This window comes from Hesperophylax consimilis, chromosome 22 (genome assembly GCF_061612785.1).
Source record: "Hesperophylax consimilis isolate HC1 chromosome 22, BYU_Hcon_1.0, whole genome shotgun sequence".
NCBI classification, from domain to species: Eukaryota; Metazoa; Arthropoda; class Insecta; order Trichoptera; family Limnephilidae; genus Hesperophylax; species Hesperophylax consimilis.
The window spans coordinates 27402305-27426990 of NC_142857.1; the positions used below are offsets into that span (position 1 = coordinate 27402305).

General features: G+C 35.4%; 1 protein-coding gene across 1 annotated transcript in view; it reads right to left on the reverse strand.

The window, feature by feature from the left end:
* Nucleotides 1–1744: 1744 nt before the first annotated feature.
* LOC149413392 (calpain-A-like) overlaps nucleotides 1745–24686 on the reverse strand; it is a 42751-nt gene continuing 19809 nt past the window's right edge. Inside the window, exons 2-14 of the mRNA XM_089645460.1 lie at nucleotides 22577–22756; nucleotides 21940–22058; nucleotides 20876–20944; nucleotides 20667–20801; nucleotides 18346–18514; nucleotides 17498–17679; nucleotides 16361–16474; nucleotides 12939–13045; nucleotides 12722–12831; nucleotides 9608–9798; nucleotides 6265–6372; nucleotides 4512–4651; nucleotides 1745–2462 (exon numbers count right to left, since the gene is read on the reverse strand). Coding sequence (XP_089501586.1) covers nucleotides 1789–2462; nucleotides 4512–4651; nucleotides 6265–6372; nucleotides 9608–9798; nucleotides 12722–12831; nucleotides 12939–13045; nucleotides 16361–16474; nucleotides 17498–17679; nucleotides 18346–18514; nucleotides 20667–20801; nucleotides 20876–20944; nucleotides 21940–22058; nucleotides 22577–22756 — 2298 coding nt within the window. The 3' untranslated portion in view covers nucleotides 1745–1788. The remainder of the gene's footprint in view (nucleotides 2463–4511; nucleotides 4652–6264; nucleotides 6373–9607; nucleotides 9799–12721; nucleotides 12832–12938; nucleotides 13046–16360; nucleotides 16475–17497; nucleotides 17680–18345; nucleotides 18515–20666; nucleotides 20802–20875; nucleotides 20945–21939; nucleotides 22059–22576; nucleotides 22757–24686) is intronic.

The following is a 24686-nucleotide window of genomic DNA, read 5'->3' on the forward strand; positions in this document are numbered from 1 at the left end:
GCCTGATGGTATACACCCTACACATTGTGCTAGTGTTCTATGTTATCCACTAAGTCAAATATTCAAAACTTCATTGTCTTCTGGCATTTTCCCACAGAAATGGAAAAGTTCATACATTGTGCCTATATTTAAAAAAGGAGACAAGCACAATATTGAAAATTACATACTAATCTCTAAATTAAATTTAATAGGTAAACTTTTTGAAAAAATAGTTTTTTATATCATTTTCCCTTCGTCTACGACCACACATAATTTCGAATCAACACGGCTTTGTCACCAAAAAATCAACAGAAACTAATCTATGTGAGTTTGTTGAAACAGTTCTTATTGCTATGGATAACGGATATCAAGTTGATGTAGTCTACACAAACTACTTCAAAGCCTTTGATAAAATCCCACACAGCATCTTAATTGAGAAAGTCGAAGCAATGGGTATTCACGGTGACCCACTTCGTTGGTTAGCCTCTTTTCTCAACAATCGTACTCAAGCTGTAACGGTACAAGGGTTCTGCTCTAGTTTCGTCCCGTAACTTCAGGAGTTCCCCAAGGTTCTCACCTTGGCCCCCTCTTATTTAATATTTTTATAAATGATGTTAACAAAACTATCCATAACTCTCAGCTGTATCTATATGTGGATGACAAAAAGATTGTCGAAATCATTAAGTCTGAGAGGGATTGTATGGAGCTTCAGAATGAACCTCTCTGGTTAATGTATATTGTCTAGAAAATCGCCTTCTTCTGAATGCGGATAAATGTAGCGTCATATCCTTTTCTCGAAAGAAAAACACAATATTATATCCATACTTAATTAAGAACAATATTTTAAACAGGGTAAATGTAATAAGAGATCTTGGAGTTCTATTAGACAGTAAGCTTCTTTTTCAATCTCACGTCGAGCATATCACGTTGAAGGCTTTGAAAATGTTGGGATTTATACTTTCAAAAGTAAGTTTGAGTAAGTTCAGTTTTCAAAAATCCACAAACATTTAAGATTCTTTACATATTCTACGTCAGAAGCCACCTGGAGTACGCTTTAACAGTGTGGAACCCTCATTGTTCTACTTATAAAGCATATCTAGAAAGAGTTCAGAAAAAGTTTATCAAATATGTCTCTTGTCGTGTGCGAAATGATGAATACTATATCCCCATAAACCTTAAATCTCTTGAACAACGCTGTGATATCAGAGACCTATTAATGCTCTATAAGATACTTCATAACTTTATTGATATCCCATACTTACTAAAAATATTTATTTCAGATATCCAAAAAGAGTTACTTGATCTCTGGATACATTCAAGCAATACAAATCGCCTTGAAAATGTATTTATAAGAAGCTGTAGCACATTTAAAAGATTATGCCCAAACATCGATGTGTTTAACACGAACCTAGCTAAATTCACAGCATTCGTAAAAAAATGACACTGCATCTTATGCCATATGTTTAACCAAAATTTAATATTTCATTGATTTTTTATATTTCAATTTTTTTTTCTTATATTTTTTTTTTCATTATTAGATCATTACATTTCATCTTTTACCTTTAGTAAGTTCGAATTTGAATAAATCACTTCCTCAAAGATATTATTGATGTCCATTAAAAATTAAATGTAAACCTTGGAAATATATCATTAAAACACTTTTCGTCATTTAACGATGTACTTTATCAGAATTATTTGTATTAGGTATGTTGTTATGTATTTTTCTGTTATGATTTGTTTTGTCACTATTTTATTGGTCAATTATATAAATACTCTTATCACTGTCATATATGCATGTATAGAGACTGTTTATAACGCAAATAAATAAATAAAAAAACTAAAAATAAACATAAAATAAAATAAAAACAATTTCGGGCACTTGAAATTCTTTTCCTTACGGTGCACGGCCCTCATGTGTATGTTAAACTTCGCACGCGTACTGCAGATCAGAGAGCACTCGGGACACTCGTAGCGGTCGAACCACACACCGTGCTTCTCCATCAAGTGCTCATTCCGCCGATACAGGCTCCTGAATCTGATTCCGCGCTGCTGTGGGCAGATAAACAGATTTTTGCCTTGGTGCTTGGCCTTGATGTGGGCGGCCAGTCCTGTCTTGGAGGCTAAGGAACTGTTGCACTGCGGGCAGGGCACCCTGTGTTCCGTCAAGTGAATCCCCAGATGCGCCGTGTAGGCATGCATGTACTTAAACTGCCTCCCGCAGATTTCACACAGAGTTTTCGGGAGATGAACCTCAAAGTGTTTTTTCAGTTTACAACGTCGCTTAAACACCTTATTGCAAACTGTGCACTTGTTAGATCCTTCTAGCATTTTAGGTTCAACGCTTTTGACTTTTTGATAATTTGGTTTTTGGTCAATCCATTCTACCCGACCCTGTCTCCTACCGGCTTCTTCGTCCTCGCTATCGGCATAGGTAAAGTCGGTAGTGTCGATATCTTCGCCAATTTCATATATTGATGAATTATCTGCAAATAAAACAAAGACTGTGAAAAAAAAAATTGTATAAAGTTACAAATATTCTTTTTTAATTTCCATTAAGAAACTGAGTCAGTTGGAAGAAATTGCCACCTGGCAATAAATAAAAGAGTTAAAATAAGTCTAAATAAATAAATATCTCCCGCCACGGTGTTGTGTGAGGGACGTAAGCTCCTTGGCTCTGAATTGGTAACAGATTTAAAAAGTCAAGCGAGAGCCAATTGAAATCAATTTAAACATTCTGGGTTTAGCCAAATACAGTACTCTCTCAACAATCCACCGCTCGTATATGCATATCTGACCAATACTATAATCCACCGTTTTTTACTAGTCTGCCGCGTGCTTAGACTCAAACGCCAAGCTTTGTACACCAACGGGTTGGGTTATCTTCCTTTTACACACTCAGTTACTATACCGCCGTCTAGCTTGTTCTTGCTCACCATTTTACTAATCACTAGGGTTAATTATTGTCGTTTTAGGACATTTCAGCCAATCCTCTGTGTTCTAGCAACTGCCGCGTGTTTTTATCTTCGTTTCGTTCTGCCACATTTTATGTTTGAATATGTTTAAAAAATGGAGTATTTTCACAAGTGTAAACACGACATTTTCCACTCAAACGAATTTCGGCATATTATGTCAAATTCTTAATATGCCAATTTTCTTTACTTTTTGTAAAACATTTATTTGAATTATTTCAAACATTTCTGTGTATAACAGTTTTCATAAGTAGAAAGCTGATATAATGCTTTCCTATTTTGTCAATAGATGTCTCAATTCCACCACCTAAAGCATTTAGAAGACTATTCTAGAATTCATAGATTAATTCTGTCTGAACTGAAGTTTGTTTTCGAACGCGGGGCTGTTAAAATGATGCAAGTGTTTGTTTTATTCAATGTTCATTCACATAATTACACACCAGTGTATTCGTCATTGAATTATCCATCTATTTAACGTGTGAATTATCTGCGCTGTTTATTAAGCAGTCCGTATAAATTATTTTATTGAAGTAAATAAAGCAAGAATCGAGATTATTCTTATTGATAATTGTAGACATCGAATGTATCTTTCTAAAGTAATACCAGTTCTTTGTGGTAAAAGTATTTAATTTACTAATTTAGCGTATTCAATTTTGACAGTTTGCGAAACCAAAAGTAGGCCATAAACAATATATAGACTAAGAAAATATTCAATTTTGACCCGAAGAAGTGTCACACACGGCAATTTTAACAAATTCTTTGCGGGAAACGAGAAAACTCGTCATACGCTTTTTTACAGTAAGACGCGGGAGACAAGTTTACTCGCTTTGTTGCGCAAAGCGGTAAGGAGCGGGAAACTTGTAAATAAGGGGTTCTAAATGGGTGCGGGGTCATGTGTTTTCTATTGTCGGCGGTACCCGATCTATCTATCTATTAATACAATGAGTTTGAAACACAAAAAAAAAAAAAATCGTTGTCGCGTATGTTCCTCTCACAAACTACGCAGTGAAACGCGGTACATGTGCAAGTTTTGCAATGTGCCCCTACATAAAGGAAAGTGTTTCGAACGCTATCACACATTGAAGCACTATTATACATTCCATACATTGCTAAGTAAATAAATAGAGACATCTTTTTAAAGTAAAACACTGAAAGTTTCATCGAAAAATATCAAATAGATAGAAGAACAGAACAGAAATCTTCTAGTGAGGCGGGTTACTTTCATATTTGTTATATTGATCTGTTATTGCAATAAACGCCCGGGTTTCCGGCAATTAATAAAAAATAAAAAAATAATATTTTGCGGAAAGTCTAATTTTGGCACTAAAATTGAAAAAAACACCCGCGCTTCGCGCCCAATTTGGCGGTAAAATGCCCGACCATATAGTGTTAATAATGCTGCAATATTTGATGCCATAGTAAGAACCAATGTAATTTTTCTTAGCTAATTCATTTAAAATTATGCCTTTTTGTAATAATTTAGCCATCCCAAGACAACAAACATACCAACAGTTACAGAATAAAAAGACACTTTATAATAATACAGGTAAAAGAATCACTGACCGTTGCGCTTGGAGTAGTCTTGATTCTCCTTCAGCTCCAACCGGTCCAGCACGGGATCCTCAGGGGCAGAGGGCGCCTCAGGGATCTCGTCCTTGACCCGTTCATCTACCTCACCCATACCGATGTCCTCTTCATGCTTACTGGAAAAAGACAAAAAAAAATTAATTGGTGAATCATTCTTGATTGATTTTTAACCACTCGAGCGATGGAGATTTCTGGGTGTTTGATTTTCGATTCGGCTCTTCGATTTAATTATAAATATCATACCACCAAATATTAAAATGGGTACATATGACTGTTTACTGGGGTTTAAAGCCAATGAAACTACCTATATTTCATTGTTTAGTCCATATTTTCAGTTTTTGTAAAAAAAAAATTTAAAATCATTAAATTTATAATTCATAAAAAATTTGGTTAAAACTAAAAACTGTTTATGAAAGGTGATGAAATACGTTTTCAAATGTTATTATTAAAAATAAACACAATTTCGTAAATATAAAAATTTTTAATGCCAACATAATTTTTTTTTTAAATGTCTCACCTTTAACTAGAATTACTGATAACAAAAAAATGCACATTTTACTAGTCGTATTATAAGCATTATTGTCATCTCATTTTTTTTTGCTTCTTATAAAAATAATTCATAAAAAATTTCATAAATTTTTCTCAAATTCTTGGCAAAACAAGGAGCGTCCAACCCCATTGTTACCCTCGTAAATGACATTCCCCTATCTGACATTTTTTCCATCATCAAAAATAGATCCCGCAATGTTTGGGCAGAGTATTGGCACACTGCTAGCCAATCCAAGGGAGCCTGCTATGCCTCAATACAAAGGACTATTCCAACAAAACCGTGGTTTCAGCAATTCCCTCATTTTTCCAAAAAAGAAATTTCTTCACTCATTCGAATGAGGATCGGACATTGTTCCGTTCCTTCCCACCTTTTTAAAATTCACATCCTTGACTCCCCCAGATTGTATATTCTGTGGTCTAGAAGTGGGAACTTTAGATCACATATTTTTTGGTTGTCCCTCTCTAAACAAATATCCTCTCTTCTATCAATCCTTATCTAAAATTGCCTCCCCTCCATTCAACATCTCATCTCTTCTAAGTCTAAACTCGACTCCAATTTTCATTATAATTTTGAAATTTGCTTATTTAAATAAAATTAATATCTAAATTCACCTTTCATTTCTTCATAATTTCAAATGATGGCCAAGAACAAACACCCTTGAAGGGTGAAAGCCAGAAATAATGGAAAAAAAAGGTCGGAAACTTTGGTATCATACAGGTGTACATTTTAATTCTTCCAGATTTGAATATAAAGCGTGGTGTTTTCTCTCTCTAACATCGTTTAGTTCATATTTCTAACCATGACAGTAAAGGAGACACAACAATTTCTATAACATCATATGGGCATGGCCACGATTCTCGACAAAGTCATTCCACTCCAACGAGTGGGTCGAACCACACATTGTCACTTTTGACCTTTGGCGTATGTAGCTTCGACGAGACTCAAGAATAAGAATGTCGAGCAACGTATGTATGTACTTTCGACGGCTATTGTGAGCGGCCTGGATTGGAGAATCGATACCCTGGTCCCAAAAGCGAACAAATTTGCAAATTAAAAGTTAAGCGGTGGAAAAAGAAGATTTGAATGTGAAGTGTTCAAAATTTCATCAGTATCTGAACAAAACTGTAGATTTTAATATAAGAAACATAGCCACAGACAACATTCTTATTAATTACTTACGTTACGGTGCTGCATTTTTCAGTGAACACTCTCAAAAGGAATTCTCCTTCTTCGTTGGGCTCTAAAGTACTGGGCACGATGCAGTAGGTACCAGGGGGAAGATTGAATCTGAAATAATAAACAAACACGTTAACCCTATGAATGGAAAGACAAACATTGCCACGCTACGAATAACTAAAAAAATAGTCAGTATTTTTTGCCTTAAATTTTACATATTTGGCTCTACAAAAAATCCAGGATCCTCGTAGCATAGTGAATCTTTCCTCTTTCGGAGCGCTATGTTACGGCGAGCTTCGGAAAAATAATAACTTTTTTTTTTTTTTTTTTTTTTTTTTTTTTTTATTTATTAAATTTAATATAGTTACATTTTATACAATATAAGATATGGGTAGTCCCACAAAGCTGTGACAATCAGCTTGTCTGTAGGTTCTACCATTTAATGTTATAACATAATACACATTAGCTTAAGTTTAAATATAAATACCAAATATAATGTTTAGGATAGATAAACGTTTTGTTCATTTATTAACCACTTTTTTGTCAGTTTAGGGCAAGGTTCCTCATTATTTTTCAAGTTAAAGTTTTCGTTAAATTTGTTATAAATCACAGGTATCAAATAGTCAAGTGTTCTGCTACCATACTTATTTGATATTAGTGGAATTTTTAGGCCTTTTTTTTCAGTAAATCTTGTTTTGTGACTATGCACCAATGGCTTTTTGTACGCATTTTCTCCCGCATTATCCATAATTATAATAAACCAGAGAAGCCCTTTAATTGGGAGTAGGCCCTCAGAGCCATACAGTAATTTTAAGTTGTTTCTTTGTTTGTAAATGCTAGGTTTAACAATTTTTTTAATTATAGCAGTTTGTAGATTTTGAATGTATTTAATATTAATATTACTCGAGTGTCCCCAAGTTCGAATTCCATATCTAAGTATTGATTCGACCATAGAATGATATATAAGTTTGAGAGTACATCGAGGCAATACAAATATTAATTTATAAAAATTACTCGCCAAACATCGGAGCTGGTTACAAATTTTGATCACACTTTTGTCCCATTTAAAGTTATTGTCTACGATTATGCCAAGGTAAGTATATTCGTTTGCAAAATCAATTTTTTCACAGCAGCAAATATTATCCATTTTTTTATGTATACAATCAAAATTATGTGCAGTTATTTTAGGTAAGTTCCACATTTTCAAGCTCGGTGATCTTATATACATGCATTTAGTTTTTTTGACATTAATAATTAATCCTACATCATGAGACCATTTAAGTAGCTCGTTAAAGTCAATTTGTAATTCTTGAATAGCTATTTCAGGGTTTTCATTAGAGACAACTAGTGCAGTATCATCAGCAAAAATAAATCTACGGGCTATTTTAAAAAGTTTAGACATGGCAATTACATATATAATGTATAATTTTGGTCCTAAAATTGACCCTTGTGGCACCCCTGATTTAATAAATCTAAAATTACTCATTACATTCAAAATCTTTACATACATTTTTCTATTTGTTAAATAGTTTTTGAAAAATGATAGGAGTTTACCACGGATTCCTATGATTTCGAGTACCTTGATTAATTGTGTATGGCTGAGTGTATCGAAAGCTTTTGAGAAATCAATAAATAATACTAGTACATGTTTTTTTGAGTTAAGCTCTGAATTTATATAATTGGAAAATTTTTCGAGCAGTTTATCACAGCTTTTTTGTTTTTGGAAGCCATACTGACATTCATCAATAATGCCCAAATTATTTAAATATTTATCCAAATTTATAGATATATATTTTTCTAATATTTTTTCTAATGCGGGTAATAAGGAAATAGGCCTATAATTATTTATTACGGTGTGATCTCCATTTTTAAAAATGGGCCTTATGATGCTGCATTTTAGTTCAGCTGGAATGTGACTTGTGTCAATAATTCTGTTAATTAGGTGAGTAATTATAGGACTAAATAATTTAACATGTTTTTTTAGATCATACATGCGAATTAGATCGACGCCCGGTGTCTTTGAATTTTTCATTCTTCCGATAATGCATTCAGTTTGTTCTGTATTAGCTCTTGGTAGGTAAATTGAATGTTGCAAATGTTCTTGCTTCAACTCAGACGCTCGAACATTGCATTCGTGCAATAACTGATTTACACCTTCGTCAAAGAATTTTGCAAAGTTTTCTGCCACCACATCCGCAGTTTGGGAATTTAAGAAATATTTAGATATTACTTCATCACAATCGGATTTATTTTTCCTACCCAATACTTGATTTACTTCATTCCATGTTTTTTTAATGTCCTTGAAACAATGTTTAAATTTGTTATTATAGTATATTTTTTTTGTGTTTAATATTTTTTTATTTAGTTTATTTCTGTATTTCTTGAATTCGATTTCATATATTTTATTGTTAGGCGTGTTTTTCCATTTCCTCCATAATGTGTCACGTAGTTGTATATTTTCAATGAGATTATAATTTATCCAGCCCTTTTGGTTATTACGCTGTTTATTTGTATTTGATTTTGTTTCAGTACTTTTTTCGTAAATATATTTGAATTTCGATTTAATTTCTTCATAAATTAAGTAAGGTTCCGTTATGTTTAGTATTTCATTCCAATCAGTGATTTCAATAAGTAGGTCGACTTTTTTTTCCGATATTACAGTATATTTTGTATGGTGCGATTTATTGGTGGTACCTGCCTACTTCTTTACACATTTGAACGCTTGACAATCAAATTTACAAATTTCATTTACAGACATTTTTAATTGTGTGTTGTATCTTGGCAAGCTAAAAATCTAGTTGTTAGGATACACTTTGTATTACCTGTCATGTCATAAAATAATATAAATGTTATACAGGCTAGCCTGCAAAATCTTTTACATGTCGCAAATTTAAGCGACTGCCTTCAGCAAGCCCACTGCCAAAATGAATGTGCAACATTTTGCGGCGGCTTATGTACTGCATCTAGCGGGGATAAAGTTCCCCACACCTTTTTGCCCGGCAGCCGAATGTCGCTTGCGCGTCGGCCAAATTGAATATAAAACGCAAACATTTTACAATAAATCAGTTCAGCTTAAGTGTTTTTACTACTTCAAGAAGTGACTCCTGACCACCACCTGCCTCACCTCGCCTAGTCTCCGCTCCAAATCTTCTGGTGTTTGCCTCCTCGAGACCAGCCGGCCCTGTTAGGCAAAGTTTTACTCCGATCATCTTCAAACGAACTACTATCATTACTATCGACCGTAAAGGAGCATTCTAATCGGCTGAAGACACGGTTTGGACCCGGCGCTCTAAATCTACGGTCTTGTGCGGACTAACGTCCGGTACAGTGAGGTTATGTGGGTTACCTGCAGCTGACCTCGCGCAGATTGAAGAATGAGGGACTCCTGGCGACGGAGGCATTGTATTTGAAGAAATCAAGTTGCAGGAGACGCTGTCCCGAGTTGGGCTGCTTGTAGAGGGTAAAGCCGATGGTCAGGCAGTCCAGACCGGCCGAGCGCTGCGAGCGCCGGTTCTTCTGCATCAGGGCTACGATCACCTGAGGAAGAACTTAGGTTAGTAAGAGGAAGGTCTGGAACCGGCCCAACTAGTGTCACTCCCTCTATGTCTCTCCCACTCCCTCTCTCTATCTATCCTTCCCTCTCTCTATCTATCCTTTTCAATTCAATTTGTTTATTCCTTTAAAAACATTACAAAATTACATTTTAATTCGTTTTTAAGTACATTTATAAAATGGTATTACATAATAAATAAGTGGTGTATCAACTATACCAGCATCAATAGAGCTTGCCTTTTTAGAGGCCGGGAGATGGCACAGTCTATGCTGTCGGTGACGGAGATAACCATCAGGAACATGAGACCAATACTCTACAATGTAGAGTATTCAGTCTCATGAGACTAATACAATGTAGAGTATTAGTCTCATGAGTGCTCCGCAACCGGCGTGCCGTGGCACCGTGAAGAATCGCGGAATCATCCAGCCAACAATATACTTAAATTGGCAATAATTCACACACCTCCAAACTTTCATACTTCTGTATGGAACTGGCGCCCATTAAATTATCTCTTAATGATATGCAATATTAGAATCATTGTATAATTGCCTACAATTTTAACTTAACATTAAATCACTATGACTGGTTTCTTTTATATATAAAAATAATACCGACCCACTAATTTTTCATAGAGGTTAGTCACGCTCTGAGATTATCTGTGATTATTGATTTTGAGTCTCATGCCAATAATTATAATGCAATAAATTACATTCTTTATTTTTTAAAGATCTTTTGTTTTAAAATTACCATCCTCATTCCGAATACTTTAGATTCCTTTATGTAAAACTGTTACAAACCTGATTCAACAAAGTTGTATATTTAATGACTGTTGAAAAACGCTTCATTTCAGGTACTTGAGTTGTGACACTAGTTTAGGTTTATAATGGTTTAACTGCCGAACTTCTAAAACCTACTAAATGGGATGCAGACAAAAATGTGATAAATTTTTTGACATTCGGAAAAAGCGGACATTTTCAAGTATATTTCGCTACTAGTTTTCATATGTGACGGATTCACCGCCGAATTTTTAAAATTTCATAGGTAGGAAGCAGTTTTGGCTGAAACTTCTCGTGGGAAAAGTTCGTGTTTTTTACAGTTTTTTTTATGGAATTTCAAGGGACCGAAAAACTTCTTAAGTGGGATCTTGTTAAGGCCCCGTAGTAAGCGTTCACAGATGGTTTGAAAGGGAGATATGTAAATACGAATGTTAGAGGGAACGCGCTAATATTAAAAAAACGATAATAATTAAGTAAAAATGTTGAAAATATTCAATAAAACACGACTCGTTTGAAATAGAGCAAAAATCTCTCGACAAATGCTTTAGCGGCATTTAAAGATTCACTGTGTGTATTTTGTTCATGCTTATAAAATATGAAATAACAGAACAAAACGTGTTTTTAATAATTTTCAGAGATTACTTTGCGGATTTTTTTCTATCGAGGGAATTTCAAATAATTAACGTTTCGGCATAACAAATGTATAGATATTATCTACAAAAATAACATTTCTTTTTTGTAACTTAAAAACTTAAATATTTAACGAGAAACTTGTTATAAACCTGTAGAAGAAGCTAAATGACGGTCACTCACTGACGGTCAGACGTAAACTTTCTGACGTACTGCTCCTACACAAAATTATACATGCATCAGTTGATACACCAAACATTTTATCCCAAATTAACATCAATATACCATCAAGAAAATCAACAAGGAGGATGAAAGACATTTTCTATATTAAAGCCTACCACACAAATACAGGATACTTTTCCCCTGTACCGCAAACATTAAGAAATTATAACATTATACATGGCTCTAATAATGAAATAGACATTTTTAATGACCAATTTAAACACTTCAAAAAAAAAATGTATTACCTTTAATCATATTAAGCTGATATTGTGATGAAACCCTTTATTTAAAGAGAAGCAACATTGTACCTACCTAATCAGTGTCTCACCAGTACAGGTGTGACAATAACAAATCATTTATGAACATATTTGTATTTACCTTTTACCCATTCTTATTTGTTATTTACTTGCATATTTAGCTTACATATTATTATAAATATTACTTACATTTTCCTTTTGTTACTATTTTTGTTATTATCATTTTGTTTTTATTATGTATTTAACCTTTTGAACGCGTTAATTTGCTCCGTTTTATCTATACCCGTACGCGGTACATATTTTCAAATACCTATGCATGCAATTAAATGTCAAATTATAGCATTCTGGCATGATTTATTGGACCATATAGACAGAACAGATTATTCTCCACAATATGAAAACAAATCCTCGTGTGTCAACACTCTTAGATGTTTATAAAAACAAAAACATAAAATTTCATACAAAGACGTACCGTATCTTTTGAATGTGGTCCCGCCATTCACTCGGCGTCATAAATAAATCACTCTCGGTGTGTGTGTACTTAGGCCACTGTGTTTATAGACACAAGTGGGACACCATGATCACTTATCATTCTTAGTTATGAAAAGTTGTGAATGACAAACTAGTACTAACGCCATCCGTTGACAAAAATGTAAACTAAAGGACTAAAAGGCGCGAAGAGGCGCACTTGGTTATCGATCTTTTTTTATGAAATACAATTTTATTTTTGAGAAATTCTTGTAGATGTCAGCATCGTGATAGTTCTACAAATGTCCAAGTGAGCAAGAAATACATTTATGACGAAAGAGAGCGGGAATATCGGCCGTCAAAGTTGCCGTATCAACTGTTGATACAGCCGCGTGTGAGTATAGACTTTTTGCCGTAACAACAGTTGATACGGCCGCGTGCAAAGAGTTAAACATCCATGTATATAAATTTTTGGGCACCATGCCTGTTTTATGTACTTAAATAAAAATAAATAAATAAAAATAAATGATTAAAGACATATTCAAGAGACTCACGGTGCACATGTTCTGGTCATCATCTTCGTCAGGGTCTGTGAGCACCAGGGTGTACTGAGGGTTCTTCCAGAACGAGTCCAGGTAATTTCTGCAACCGCCGGCCGTCACACCTGTACACGTCAAATTTGAATAAGATTTTGTCAGAACTCAAAGTACGTTAGTAAGTTTTCACTCAGCCGTATATAAAAAAAAACATGTAACGGTAATAATGACGTACCTCGCACCCACTCCCCTTCAAACACGCTCATCTCCCACTTCTTGCCGCATCCTTTGGGGGTCTCCTCTGGGTCAAGGGAATCAGGGTTCAAATTGCAGATTTCCAACCTGGAAATAATAAAAACACCGTTAGCATCTGTTGGTCGACCCAATATATTGCAAAAGTTGCTAAAACACAATATTTGTTTATTTATTCAAACGCCATATAATGGCTTTTACAATACAGTGATAATCGAATTACAAGCGTACAGTGGTAAACAGGATATTAATAGCAATAAATTAAATAACAATTATGTGTAAACAAAAACACGTGATGCAGTTTTTAGTATAAGTGGAGTAAGACAATGCATAATTCAAAAGAAATATACAGTGGTACCTCGACACACGAGTTTAATTCGTTCCGCAACCTTGCTCGTATCTTGAATTACTCGTATATCGATGCAGATTTCCCCATACAAAACAATTAGACTACCATTAATCCGTTCCAACCCCCAAAATGTCACCCCAGTTATTTTTGTTACGTGGTTTTGAATAATAAAAACGTATGACAAATATTTATTGTACAAAAACAAACTTTCTTCCGATCCATGGTTATAAAAATAAATGAACTACAACTATAAATGTAAATGTAAACGCAACACAAAACGCGAACACAACTTATCACAGCGGGAGCACAGGAGCACACTGCTAACTAATTCACTGGCCGCGGTGAGCGTGGCCGCGCACGCGCGCTACCGGCCGACCTGCTAAACCGAACTCGTATCTCGAATTTCGCTCGTAACCCAAAGCAAAAAATCACTCGCTCGCCAGCTCGTATCTTGAAAAACTCGTATTTTGGGGCACTCGTATTTCGAGGTACCACTGTATACCAGTGTAACAATAGTTGAACTACTTTATGCTAGCTTTGTATAAGACCTGTCATAAGTCCAAGTATGAGTACCCAGAAAATGAATTGTACTTGGAATGGCTGAGTAGGCATCGCAACTTGGTATTGACAATTCAGGCTGTCAGCGATTCAATGATACTTATAAATAAGAAAAAATAATATTTATGTTAACACTATAAGATATCAAAGAGCCATGTATAAGAATATTATCATTCCTGACATTGATTATTGTGTTAGAGGTATGTTATTATAGCCTTCTTATTACTATATTCCATAAATAACTATAATTAATTATTAATAATATATGATGATTCCATATACAGGGTGTATCGGCACTAACCCGACAAACTTTAACCAGCTATTCCTTAGCACATTTGGAGTAGAAAATGTTATGGGCACTTTGCTGTCCGGTAGCATTTTTTTTTCAATTAAAAACAAAAAAATTAAAAATTTCCACACTCCATCACTGTCATTGGCATTGCTTTTCGTGTTCAACAGCTGTTATAAGCAAGTATGTCGAAAAGCGTCTTCGCTCTTTCGTACACACTAAATAATAATAGTTAAAAATGAGACGAATGGTGCCGTGCCATTTCGTTGTGATTGTAAAAGTGTGCCAATATAGGTACATACGTGCATTATTCAGCGGAATTCGAATAAAATATTGCCAGATGGGTTTTCAAACTTTGACAAAGGATAAAACAGTGGTGATATGTGGTGAAAATATGAATAATAAATTTTTTAATAAAAAAAAAACGTTACCGAACAGCAAAGTACACATAAGATTTTTTACTCCAAATATTCTAAGGAATAGCTGGTTAAAGTTTGTCGGGTACGTGCCGATACACCCTGTATAACTATATATATGTATTTAGGTGGACATTTTTTCCAAAGTTATTTTTCATCACTTTTAATGGTGTTTTCCATAGTTACGTATTGTAGAATATTGGAACATTATATATTTTTAACAGGCAAATTTAATAATTTACTCTATTTAATCAGTTAAATACAAATGTTGAACTTGTATATATTTTTAATCAATTATTTATATCAAAGGGTAGGGTGTTCTTACCGTGTCCCACCTCAATATTCAAATAAACAAAGTCTGATTTCTTAATTTCTATTAGCCTCGTAAGATTAAATTCGTGGTGTCTTAAATAGCTTTCAAAATATATTTTTGGAAAATATACAGTTAAATTGTAAACAATAACGTTTGACTCATCGGCATACCCGCCGCCAAGATTGGGAGGCTGCACTTCTTTCGCATCGGCATAGAAAACTTTTCCCACTTGGGTAGTTCACAATAAAATTATAATCTATACAAAAGCGCAAAAAGTGTTTAATTTGAGGTAATACGGGGTACAATACTGCACAGTAAGAATTCTTCTCAAGTATGCACGGATGATGTCTCAAATAAAAATTAGTAAGACGTTGGGTTAAGATTTCTGATATAGAATTCGTTACTACATTTATTAAGATTTCTGGGGGCCAGTAAACCCTCGGTATCTTTCGTGTTAATAAACCAATAATTTCGTAGTTTAACCTTTCCTTACCGGTGCTATCAACTGAGTGACCATCATCTCTAATTAATAAAATATCTCTGTAAATATACTAAACACAGAGTTCATATTTTTGGAATTCCTCCGCAATACATTTATTTATTGCATTAAGTTATTACATTATATAAATATTTACCGAGTATATAGCGCCGGAGGACGAGGAATTTTTTAACACCATAAGGGAAGGGTTAATACGGGTTTGTGACGTGGCTAAACCGGCGGCAGGAAAGTTTAAAAAAATACAGACCCCCTGATATAGAATTCGTTACTACATTTATTAGGATTTCTCATATAGAATTCGTTACTACATTTATTAGGATTTCTGATATAGAATTCGTTACTATATTTATTATGTTTTCTGATATAGAATTCTTTACTACATTTATTAGGATTTCTGATATAGAATTCGTTACTATATTTATTAAGATTTCTAATATAGAATTCGTTATTAAGATTTATATATGTATTTATATATACTACATTTATTAAGATTTCTGATATAGATAGAATTAGTTACTACATTTATTAAGATTTCTGATATAAAATTCATTATTACATTTATTAGGATTTCTGACATAGAATTCGTTAGTACATTTATTTATTTATTAATGCCTTTTTGGGGGCTTTTACATAGGAATAGTTTAAAAAATGGTGTACAGTTCTATTATCATTCAGTTTAAAATAAAAACAATCTATACATAATTGAATTGTCCAAGCAATAAATGATCAAAGTGATAAACTGAAGATCTCCACTGACTGCCGATTAGTATTCTGGGCAATAAGGAGTACATATTATGGTAATTAGTCTTCTAATTATCCGGTATTATAAACCATCTTCTAGTTATCTGGTATTATAAACCGTCTTCTAGTTATCTGGTATTATAAAGCGACTTCTAGTTATCTGGTATCGATGGAATGTAAAAGTAACATAAGAATGAACACGAACACATTGGCGAAAATGCCCACATTGTTAAATTTTACCTTGTAAAATGAGTTAGGAAATCTCTGTATGACATCCAGAATTCACCATCCTCATCGAAAGTCAGTCCGATCTCCTGTTTGTCCTCCTCGGATATGTAGCGCCACTCTGCTGATCTGAAACCAAGAAATACGGTTAGGTTAGTTAATCAAGAACAGCTGTCGATCTCGTGTAAATCCCAAATGCGTTCCACTATTATTTATTTATTTATTTGAGTAACATAAATAGTCTTAGTAATACAATAAACATAAGAGGATAACAAAAAAACAGACCAATTATTAATGTTCACAGATAGATATTCAGAAACATAAAACTAACCTGTAAACTAGAATATTTAATAAAAATAGAGAAAAAAACAGAATAAAGCAGCAAATAAGAAAAATAATAATACATACGAATATAAATTCAACAAACGATAAACCTATAATATGCCTACAATAAACAGCAATAAGGGAAGAGTTATATATTTATTATTAAGGGAAGAAAGGAGGGAGCCTGGACCTTAAAGTGACCCATGCTGTAGGAGGGAGGAAACACAGAAGCTGGCAAACCATTCCACAGCCGAGTTCAACAACAACTCATAAAAACAACTCATTCTCATTCCAACCATGTACGAATGTTAAGCACGCATTTAGGATATCGCCCTAAATAAAATATTGTGTTCTGCCAAATTTTTCTACTTTTGGAGTACAACTGTGGTAAGTGTTTAAAATGGAAAGTGTTTAAGTGTGGAAAATAATTTCCCTCAAGGCTTATGACATTTTTGGGGATGCTGTGTGGAGGATATTTTTAGGGAAAGGAAGGAGAGGAAGTTCTGGGAAGGAAAAAGGAATGAGGTGTGGGTAGGAATCTGTATCCAGGAGTGACGGACATATGAATCCATCCCTCCCGGTGCAAGGCAATGGGTCATCCTCTGCCAAGACCTAGATGAACTTCACCCCATGAATTCAGGCACTCCTGCTAAGTCACCAAATGTAGCGAATCACTTGGAGTGACCTATGACAGGGGTGTTGTACCCATACCCGCCTCCCAAATTGTATAGAATTCATTTGCAGTATTGCTTGAGTTGGCGGAGTAAAGAGTGATATTTAGGGTCATTTTTGAGTGCTGATCCTTATTTAAAAAAAACCGGTAATTACTTGTCTCCCCAGGCCCCATTCCACTCGGCGTCGTTGCCCCAGGGGTTCCTCAGTCGGAGAAGCGGGATCTTTCCCTGGCGGCCGGGGGTCTCGATATCCACGTAACAGACGCGGGTGATGCTGTACGCGTGGCCCCTGATCAGACCCTGGGCCGTCTTCGCCTCCAGAACATTCGGGTCGGGCTGGAAACGGAAAGAAGCAATCAGTAAACCATTTACAATACAATCTCTGGGAGTAAAAATTCAACCGGTAAAAAACAATGTTTTTTTACTATAATACATCTATTTTAAAATGTCTTTTAAAACTTAGACTGAGGATTGAATCTTCCCAGGAACTGGAGTTGACAAATCTACCACCCTCGCCAAACGCCAAATGGGTAGAACCGATATTTATTTAGTATATTAACTGCTGTAATGTCGTCTGATTTCAGAAAAATGTGTATATGTCCATGTGTGTGTACATGTTTGCCACAAAAAGTTGATAGAATGTATTGTAATCGACAACATTTGCCGACTTTATTGCTAAAGAGGGTTAATTTCCGCTTCCAAGATTAAGCACGTTTAGGTGACGGCACGTCGGTGACAAGTGAACCGCGAGGAGTGGAGGGTCCTTGTCTACCATCGAAATAAGAGTGGGGGTCACTATCCTCAGCAATGAGAAAATAACTACAGAAGGACTCACCTCGATGCTGCAGCCCATGAGCGAACTACGCTGGTAGCCGTGCAGCAGGATGGTGTATAGATTGGGGGGCACTTCGCTCATCTCGTACATTTCAATGACACCTCCTGTGAAGTCCTCCATAGCTTCGCACGTGGAGCCCCCCTTGAAATAACTACAGAAGGACTCACCTCGATGCTGCAGCCCATGAGCGAACTACGCTGGTAGCCGTGCAGCAGTATGGTGTATAGATTGGGGGGCACTTCGCTCATCTCGTACATTTCAGTCACACCTCCTGTGAAGTCCCCCATAGCTTCGCACGTGGAGCCCCCCATGAGTGCCTCGTAGGAGCCGTGCAGTCTGGAATTATTATACATAAACCACAGAGTTTAAAGTTAAATTTATTTATTATTTTTCTAGTGACTATTTAAACATTGTACATACAAAATATGATATAATATATGTATAGTAAATTTATTTCTTAGTCCTCCTCACTAGGACCTGTGCTGAGGTGGACTAAAGTTATTCATTTCTGTTATATTAGTTTTCTATGTCGTTTTAAATGTTTTTTTCATAGTTTTTTCATTAATCTCTTTCAGCCAAATTTTTATTCTTGATTAGTAACCATTCAAATTTTTTATCCGCTTTATATCTGTGGAAGGATGTTGTGGAGTTTTGTCAAATAATAAATGTATTATTTTTTAATGATAAACTAATGTTTATAAGACAAGGTTTTTTATGCATAGCACAAAGGATAACAAATTATTATAAGCAATAATTAGTTGCCTGAAATTCCCGTTGGCGGTATTTATTTTTACTCGGGAGATATTTTCAATTTGTATGGATATTTCAGGCGTAGCACTGACACTGACGATCGATAAAACAATATATCAATATGATATTGACTAAACCCGTCAGCTTTTGTCAGTTAGCGATATTTGCCAGTAAGATCAACAATTGATAAGAAATGTTCCGGCGGTAACAAATTTTAGCGAGGCCTGCGGTGTCAGATAAGCTTCGGTTAACTGTCAGTATATGCATCTTTTTGAATAATATCATTCGTTATGCAAAATTAATGACTTATTAATGAACAGAGGTGAACTAAGTTGGTTCAGGTTTGAAGAAACGAAAGGTAACAAGAACTCATTAACTAACTTTTTAGTGTTAAAAATTATTTGTGGACTGCTGATGCATTATTAAAATTAGTACTTCAATTCAAAATTGTCAATTTATTTTCATTTTTACATAGCCATTGAATGTTTAGTAATGTAAATAGACAGTGTTGCCATCATAAAACGATTTCTTATTTATTTTGTGTCACTATTGGTTTGGCTATCGACAGCGCAATTGTGCTCGGGATACCGAAATAAAATCATCGGAAGTCAAGTATATCGATGCGATATTGTTAAGTTATCAATTTGATTGAGCTAGACCTCTAGGGCTGTCAATGAGTGCTTAGCCACGTATGCAAGTATTCGATACATTTGTTGTGTATTCACGTCGCAATCAACTTGTCCTTACACGTCGCTACTGAAAACGAGACCCACGTCACCATCTCTCGAAATGTCAAAACTAACTTACATACCTAGTGACGGCTTGTACTCACAAAAAAGAGTGAAAAAAATATTGCCAGCCTATCCATCAGGTCAGGTAAACCTTCAGCGGTGAAGAATACTATCAAATAGCAATTTTTAAGCTTATGCCGACCTGCTGGAGTGATCAGTATGCGAGCTGAAAAATAAAGTGGCGCCATCTAATCAAAGAGGTTGAGGCATTGGCGAGCGCCATTCTCATTTCGGAGAAATTTCAATACAATGGTCAGCGTTCACGCTCTGCGCGTATAGATAATTAATTTTCCCAGGTGACGTTAATCGATGAGCGATATGGAATTCGCTCGCACCACGTGACTTATGCCACGTGATACAAAGAACGAAAATTCGAGCCGGTTCAATTAGACTTAATTAAAATAGTATTCTTAGAGTATTATTAATTTTGGGAGTGCGTTGCTCCAATGCTCCTTAGAACTATCCGCCACTGATCATAACCTCGCTCACAACGCTCTAGCTATAATTTTTGATTTCTTCAAAAGCATTTTTATAAAATTTCTGACACAAGTAACGGCGAGACTATCATTTTTTGCTCCGCCATGTCTAAAGTCTCGATGACGTAAGTGGGAACAACCTGACCCGGCTGGTCCTGAGAGACTGGCATCGCCGATGTGTTTACAAAATGTCAGTAACGTGTGCCTGTGTACGAACCTTCCCGCAGATGTATGGCGGTATTCTCTAAGATATTTGAATCGTCGAGTATCGGATGCTTTTGTATCCGTGTGGAAGAAGGCCTTACCAACAAGACGGGATATCCCAACACTGCATGTTTCAGTGGACGTAGAATGAGTGTCCTATTACAGTGCTATCAGCTCCCTCAGTGAGTTTCTCTCCTGAAGTTGCCTTCAGTCTATAAGGATTATAGACTATCTTCACAGTACCTTGTGTTGTGTAACTGTACTCACTTTGCGTAGGCCTTCTCCAGCAGGGCGCTCCAGAACTCGTTGCTCTCCGAGGAGTGGAGGAAGACCAGTTTACCCTGGTGGGTAGGGAGGCGATCATCAATGACCACATCCATCCACTTGCCGTACTGCCAGAATCTGTAATTTAGAGGTTATGTTAATATTGAATCATTTTTAAAATGTAGAGTAAGTTGAGATGTAGAGAAACCAACCTGAAGTGGAAGATTCCTGCGTACTCCTCGTCGAAGCTTTGGTCATCAGGAACTATTTGGAAGAACAATCTGAAACAAACAAATAGGCATGGATGTTAATATTTATTATGAGAAGACTTTCCACTTTTTCAGATAACGAGGTTTTTATGCGATTACCACACGGGATCCCCAAATGCTCCCAACCGTCTGGAATCTAGTGAGACGTGGCATCCACAAACGGGGTATGTTGTTAGGCTTAAATCTCGCTGTCCCTGAACAAAACGCTGTCCGAAACGTCGGCTAAAGAAGGAGTTAGCGCAACACGGCATAACACCCCAAAAACAAACAACAAAAATATGTTTATATGGTTGTAAAAATAGTATTAAATCTATGTACCATTAGTAGTTTCTCCAGAATAGCTTAAGGATATATCGGCACTCGAGAAGTCTAGTAGTGGGGAGTGGAACTTCCTGGCTATGTACAGGGTGGGGCAAAAGTAATCACCCGATGGTCTTTTGCTGTAATTTTATTTTTAATGATAAACCTTAGAAAAGCTTGTTATTCCGCGTTCTTGCATAGTAAACCGATTTATGTCTTGTCGATTTGAATTCTGCGTCTGTTTGCTTCACAAATGTCAAAACCGAATTGGCATTTGGCGCCATTTGCAAAAGTTATAGCGTTTTCCAATAGGGTGATTACTTTTGCTCCACATGTCTAGTCGATTTGTATTCTGCGTTTGTTTACTTCACAAATGTCAAAATCGAATTGACATTTGGCGCCATTTGCAAAAGTTATAGCGTTTTCCAATAGGGTGATTACTTTTGCCCCACCATGTATATGGTCACCAAACACGGCTAAAGCCATTTAAACCAACTTTTAGATTCCGAATGATGGTCTTTCACCAGGACGGTACTGAAATTAACTACCATATGTACTGCAAATATATTATTTAAAATGAAGAAATTGTGAAATAACACAGATTAAACCAATAAATTTAAACGAAAATCTACCAAAAAAAAAAGACCAAATGAGATTGGAGAAGGGCTGTTAGAGGAAACGTATAGGTTCACAGGAGAAATGCTCACTTTCTATGCAATGTCAAGTTGGCGACTGCAGCCAAAAGCCAACAGTTTCCGAGTTCTCCCTGCTGGACATCGAAACGGCTGAATCCCTCCACGAAAAGCTGGGGGTTGTCTGCAATCTCCTGCAACCAACCAACCAATCAAAATATTACAATTAACATCCATTTGTAAAGTAAGCACAACATTTTTTATTAAAAGAAAAGCTTTAACTTGGTGTGGTGATTGTTCGTCTTGGGATAATGCAATCAACATGAAGTAAAATACTGTTGATAAGTAGAGAATAATAATTCTTGTAGACAGAGTTTAACTGATATAATGCGTAAGACTATAAGAAGTTACATGCACGGTAGATCGGGTAATAAAGACGGTGAAATACGAAAGGCTCTTCTTTTATTATCACTCTGTCATTTATACTCTCATTTACAAGAACTAAGGTAACGCTATCAGATCGCTGTCCCTCTACCATAGCTCTTGAAGGTCGCCCTCCGTTGAACTCTGGTGCTAAGTCGGCGATATTCCTCGTATGGTTGCATAGTGATCATGGCAACTAACGGAGGTAAGACCACTAGAGATCACCCAGTGAAACAGAATTAAATTAGGGATCTCTGATTCAGTAATAACATGATTAGGTTGTACTCACGCTGGGCCGCAGCCACTCGAAGCACCTATCCGGTCGCTGGCTGAAATACAGGCTGGAGTCCACGGGGCGGAAGTCGGGGTCCTCGAACAGGCGCCCCTCGGACAGGCACTCGGCACGCAGTTGCTGGAAGTCTTGCACGTCGGTCTTGCCGGCGCCATAGCCGGAACCACGTTCACCAAGCTGCGGAAGAAAACAAATTTTATAATTAAAACATTATTGCAAGCAGAGATGTGCAAAATGGGTACCCAAAACCATTTGAAATGCAAAATGGAAATGGGTCAAAACTTTTCCATTTGAAAATGCAAAATGCAAAATGGTTTTTAGAAAAGCATTTCAAATACAAAATGCAAAATACCTATTTTCAAAATGCATTGAAAATGCAAAATGGTTTCTCAGGTTAAACAATTAAAATAATTATAGATTTTTTAAACAATTTTGTCATTTAATAATGGACATCAATGTAGAACAAACATATTACATGATGGAAAATCCAAAAACACCACGACTACAGATTATGAAACCACAAAAAATTTGCGCGGGACTAATGTTGCCAACGTAAAAACATAGAAACTGCTATCTAACATTTAATATTACAGCATCATGGCTCCATGTTCAGTATTTTTTGTAATGGTATCACTCAATTGCCAGGGCTACCAGGGAGCAACGTGACAAATGTAAATTATCTCTCATAGCGAGGTTGAGGACCGACTGATATTTGGGGCTTATGAAAAAAAATGAGTGGAGATAGTAGGAAGAATGTTGCAAAAAAGCATTTAAAATGGAAAATGCATTGAGAAAAGCATTTAAAATGCAAAATGGTTTTTAGAAAAGCATTTAAAATGCAAAATGGAAAATACCCATTTTGCATTTCCATTTGAAATGGATTTATTTGAAATAAAGCACATCTCTGATTGCAAGAGATACATAAGTGGAGCAGACCCAGGCAACTACTCAATGAGGGAACTGGTAACGGGACACTTCCACCTCAGGAGGCACAAGCAGCTGTTGGAAGTGGAAAACAATACATAGATGCGGGAAATGTTCAGAGGATGAAGAGACTCCAATTCACCTTTGGTGCCAATGTCCCCCCTTGTTAGGAACATGGCTCAGATTCCTGGGAAAACACATTGGGTAACCAGGAACATAGCTAAATATCCAATGACAACCCTGATGAACTTTATCCAAGGGACCTTGTTACTGTTGACAGGATCCCACCCGATCTATTAAATATTTAATAAAACTTCAATTTTCGTTCTCTAAATTGACCATTTTTTTACCAGATTCTTATAGAATAGATCAGTTCTAAACACAGCAGAAATTAGGGAAAATCGGAGATAGCACTATAGGAACTATCCTTAAAAGGTCTCCACTTTATTAAATAAAAATAAATAGGTACCTACATAAATTTCGTTGCTCATTTGATTTGTCACAGTTTGAATACAAAAATATATGTATTGGCATTCACTTCTAAATTTTTTACTTTCTATATTTATTTAAATACAAACGGAACGACATGTGCCATTAACATAAAAATAAAGTTAAAAAGTACAAGATATAAAGTATACAGCATAAAGTTTAAAGTATAATATACGGTATAAAGTGTAAAGGTTAAATATAAAGTTAAGTATGATTTACGGTGTTAAGTGTAATGTTAAATATAAGTTAATTATAAAGAATAATATGACTATAATAATATTTGCTATATAGACTACCAAAAGGCTTTCGATAGTGTCCCGCACTCGTGGCTGATCAAAGTATTAAATATATATAAAATTAACCCCATTATTATTAGCTTTTTGGAAAATATGATGTCCTTTTGGAATACCAATTTACTTATCAATTTAAAAGGTAAGAAAATAGTAATACCGGGCATTTCAATTAAAAGAGGATTTTTCAATGAGACTCATTGAGTCCTCTTTGGTTTTGCTTAGCATTGAATCCTCTATCTAAAATGTTAATTAAAAGCAAGTTTGGAATAATAGTTAAGGATAATACAAGGGAGAGTAGTACAATTTCGCATTTATTATTTATGGATGACATAAAATTATTTTCGAATTCTGAACAAAATTTAGAGAAAATGATCGAGGTAGTTAAAACTTTTCAGATGATA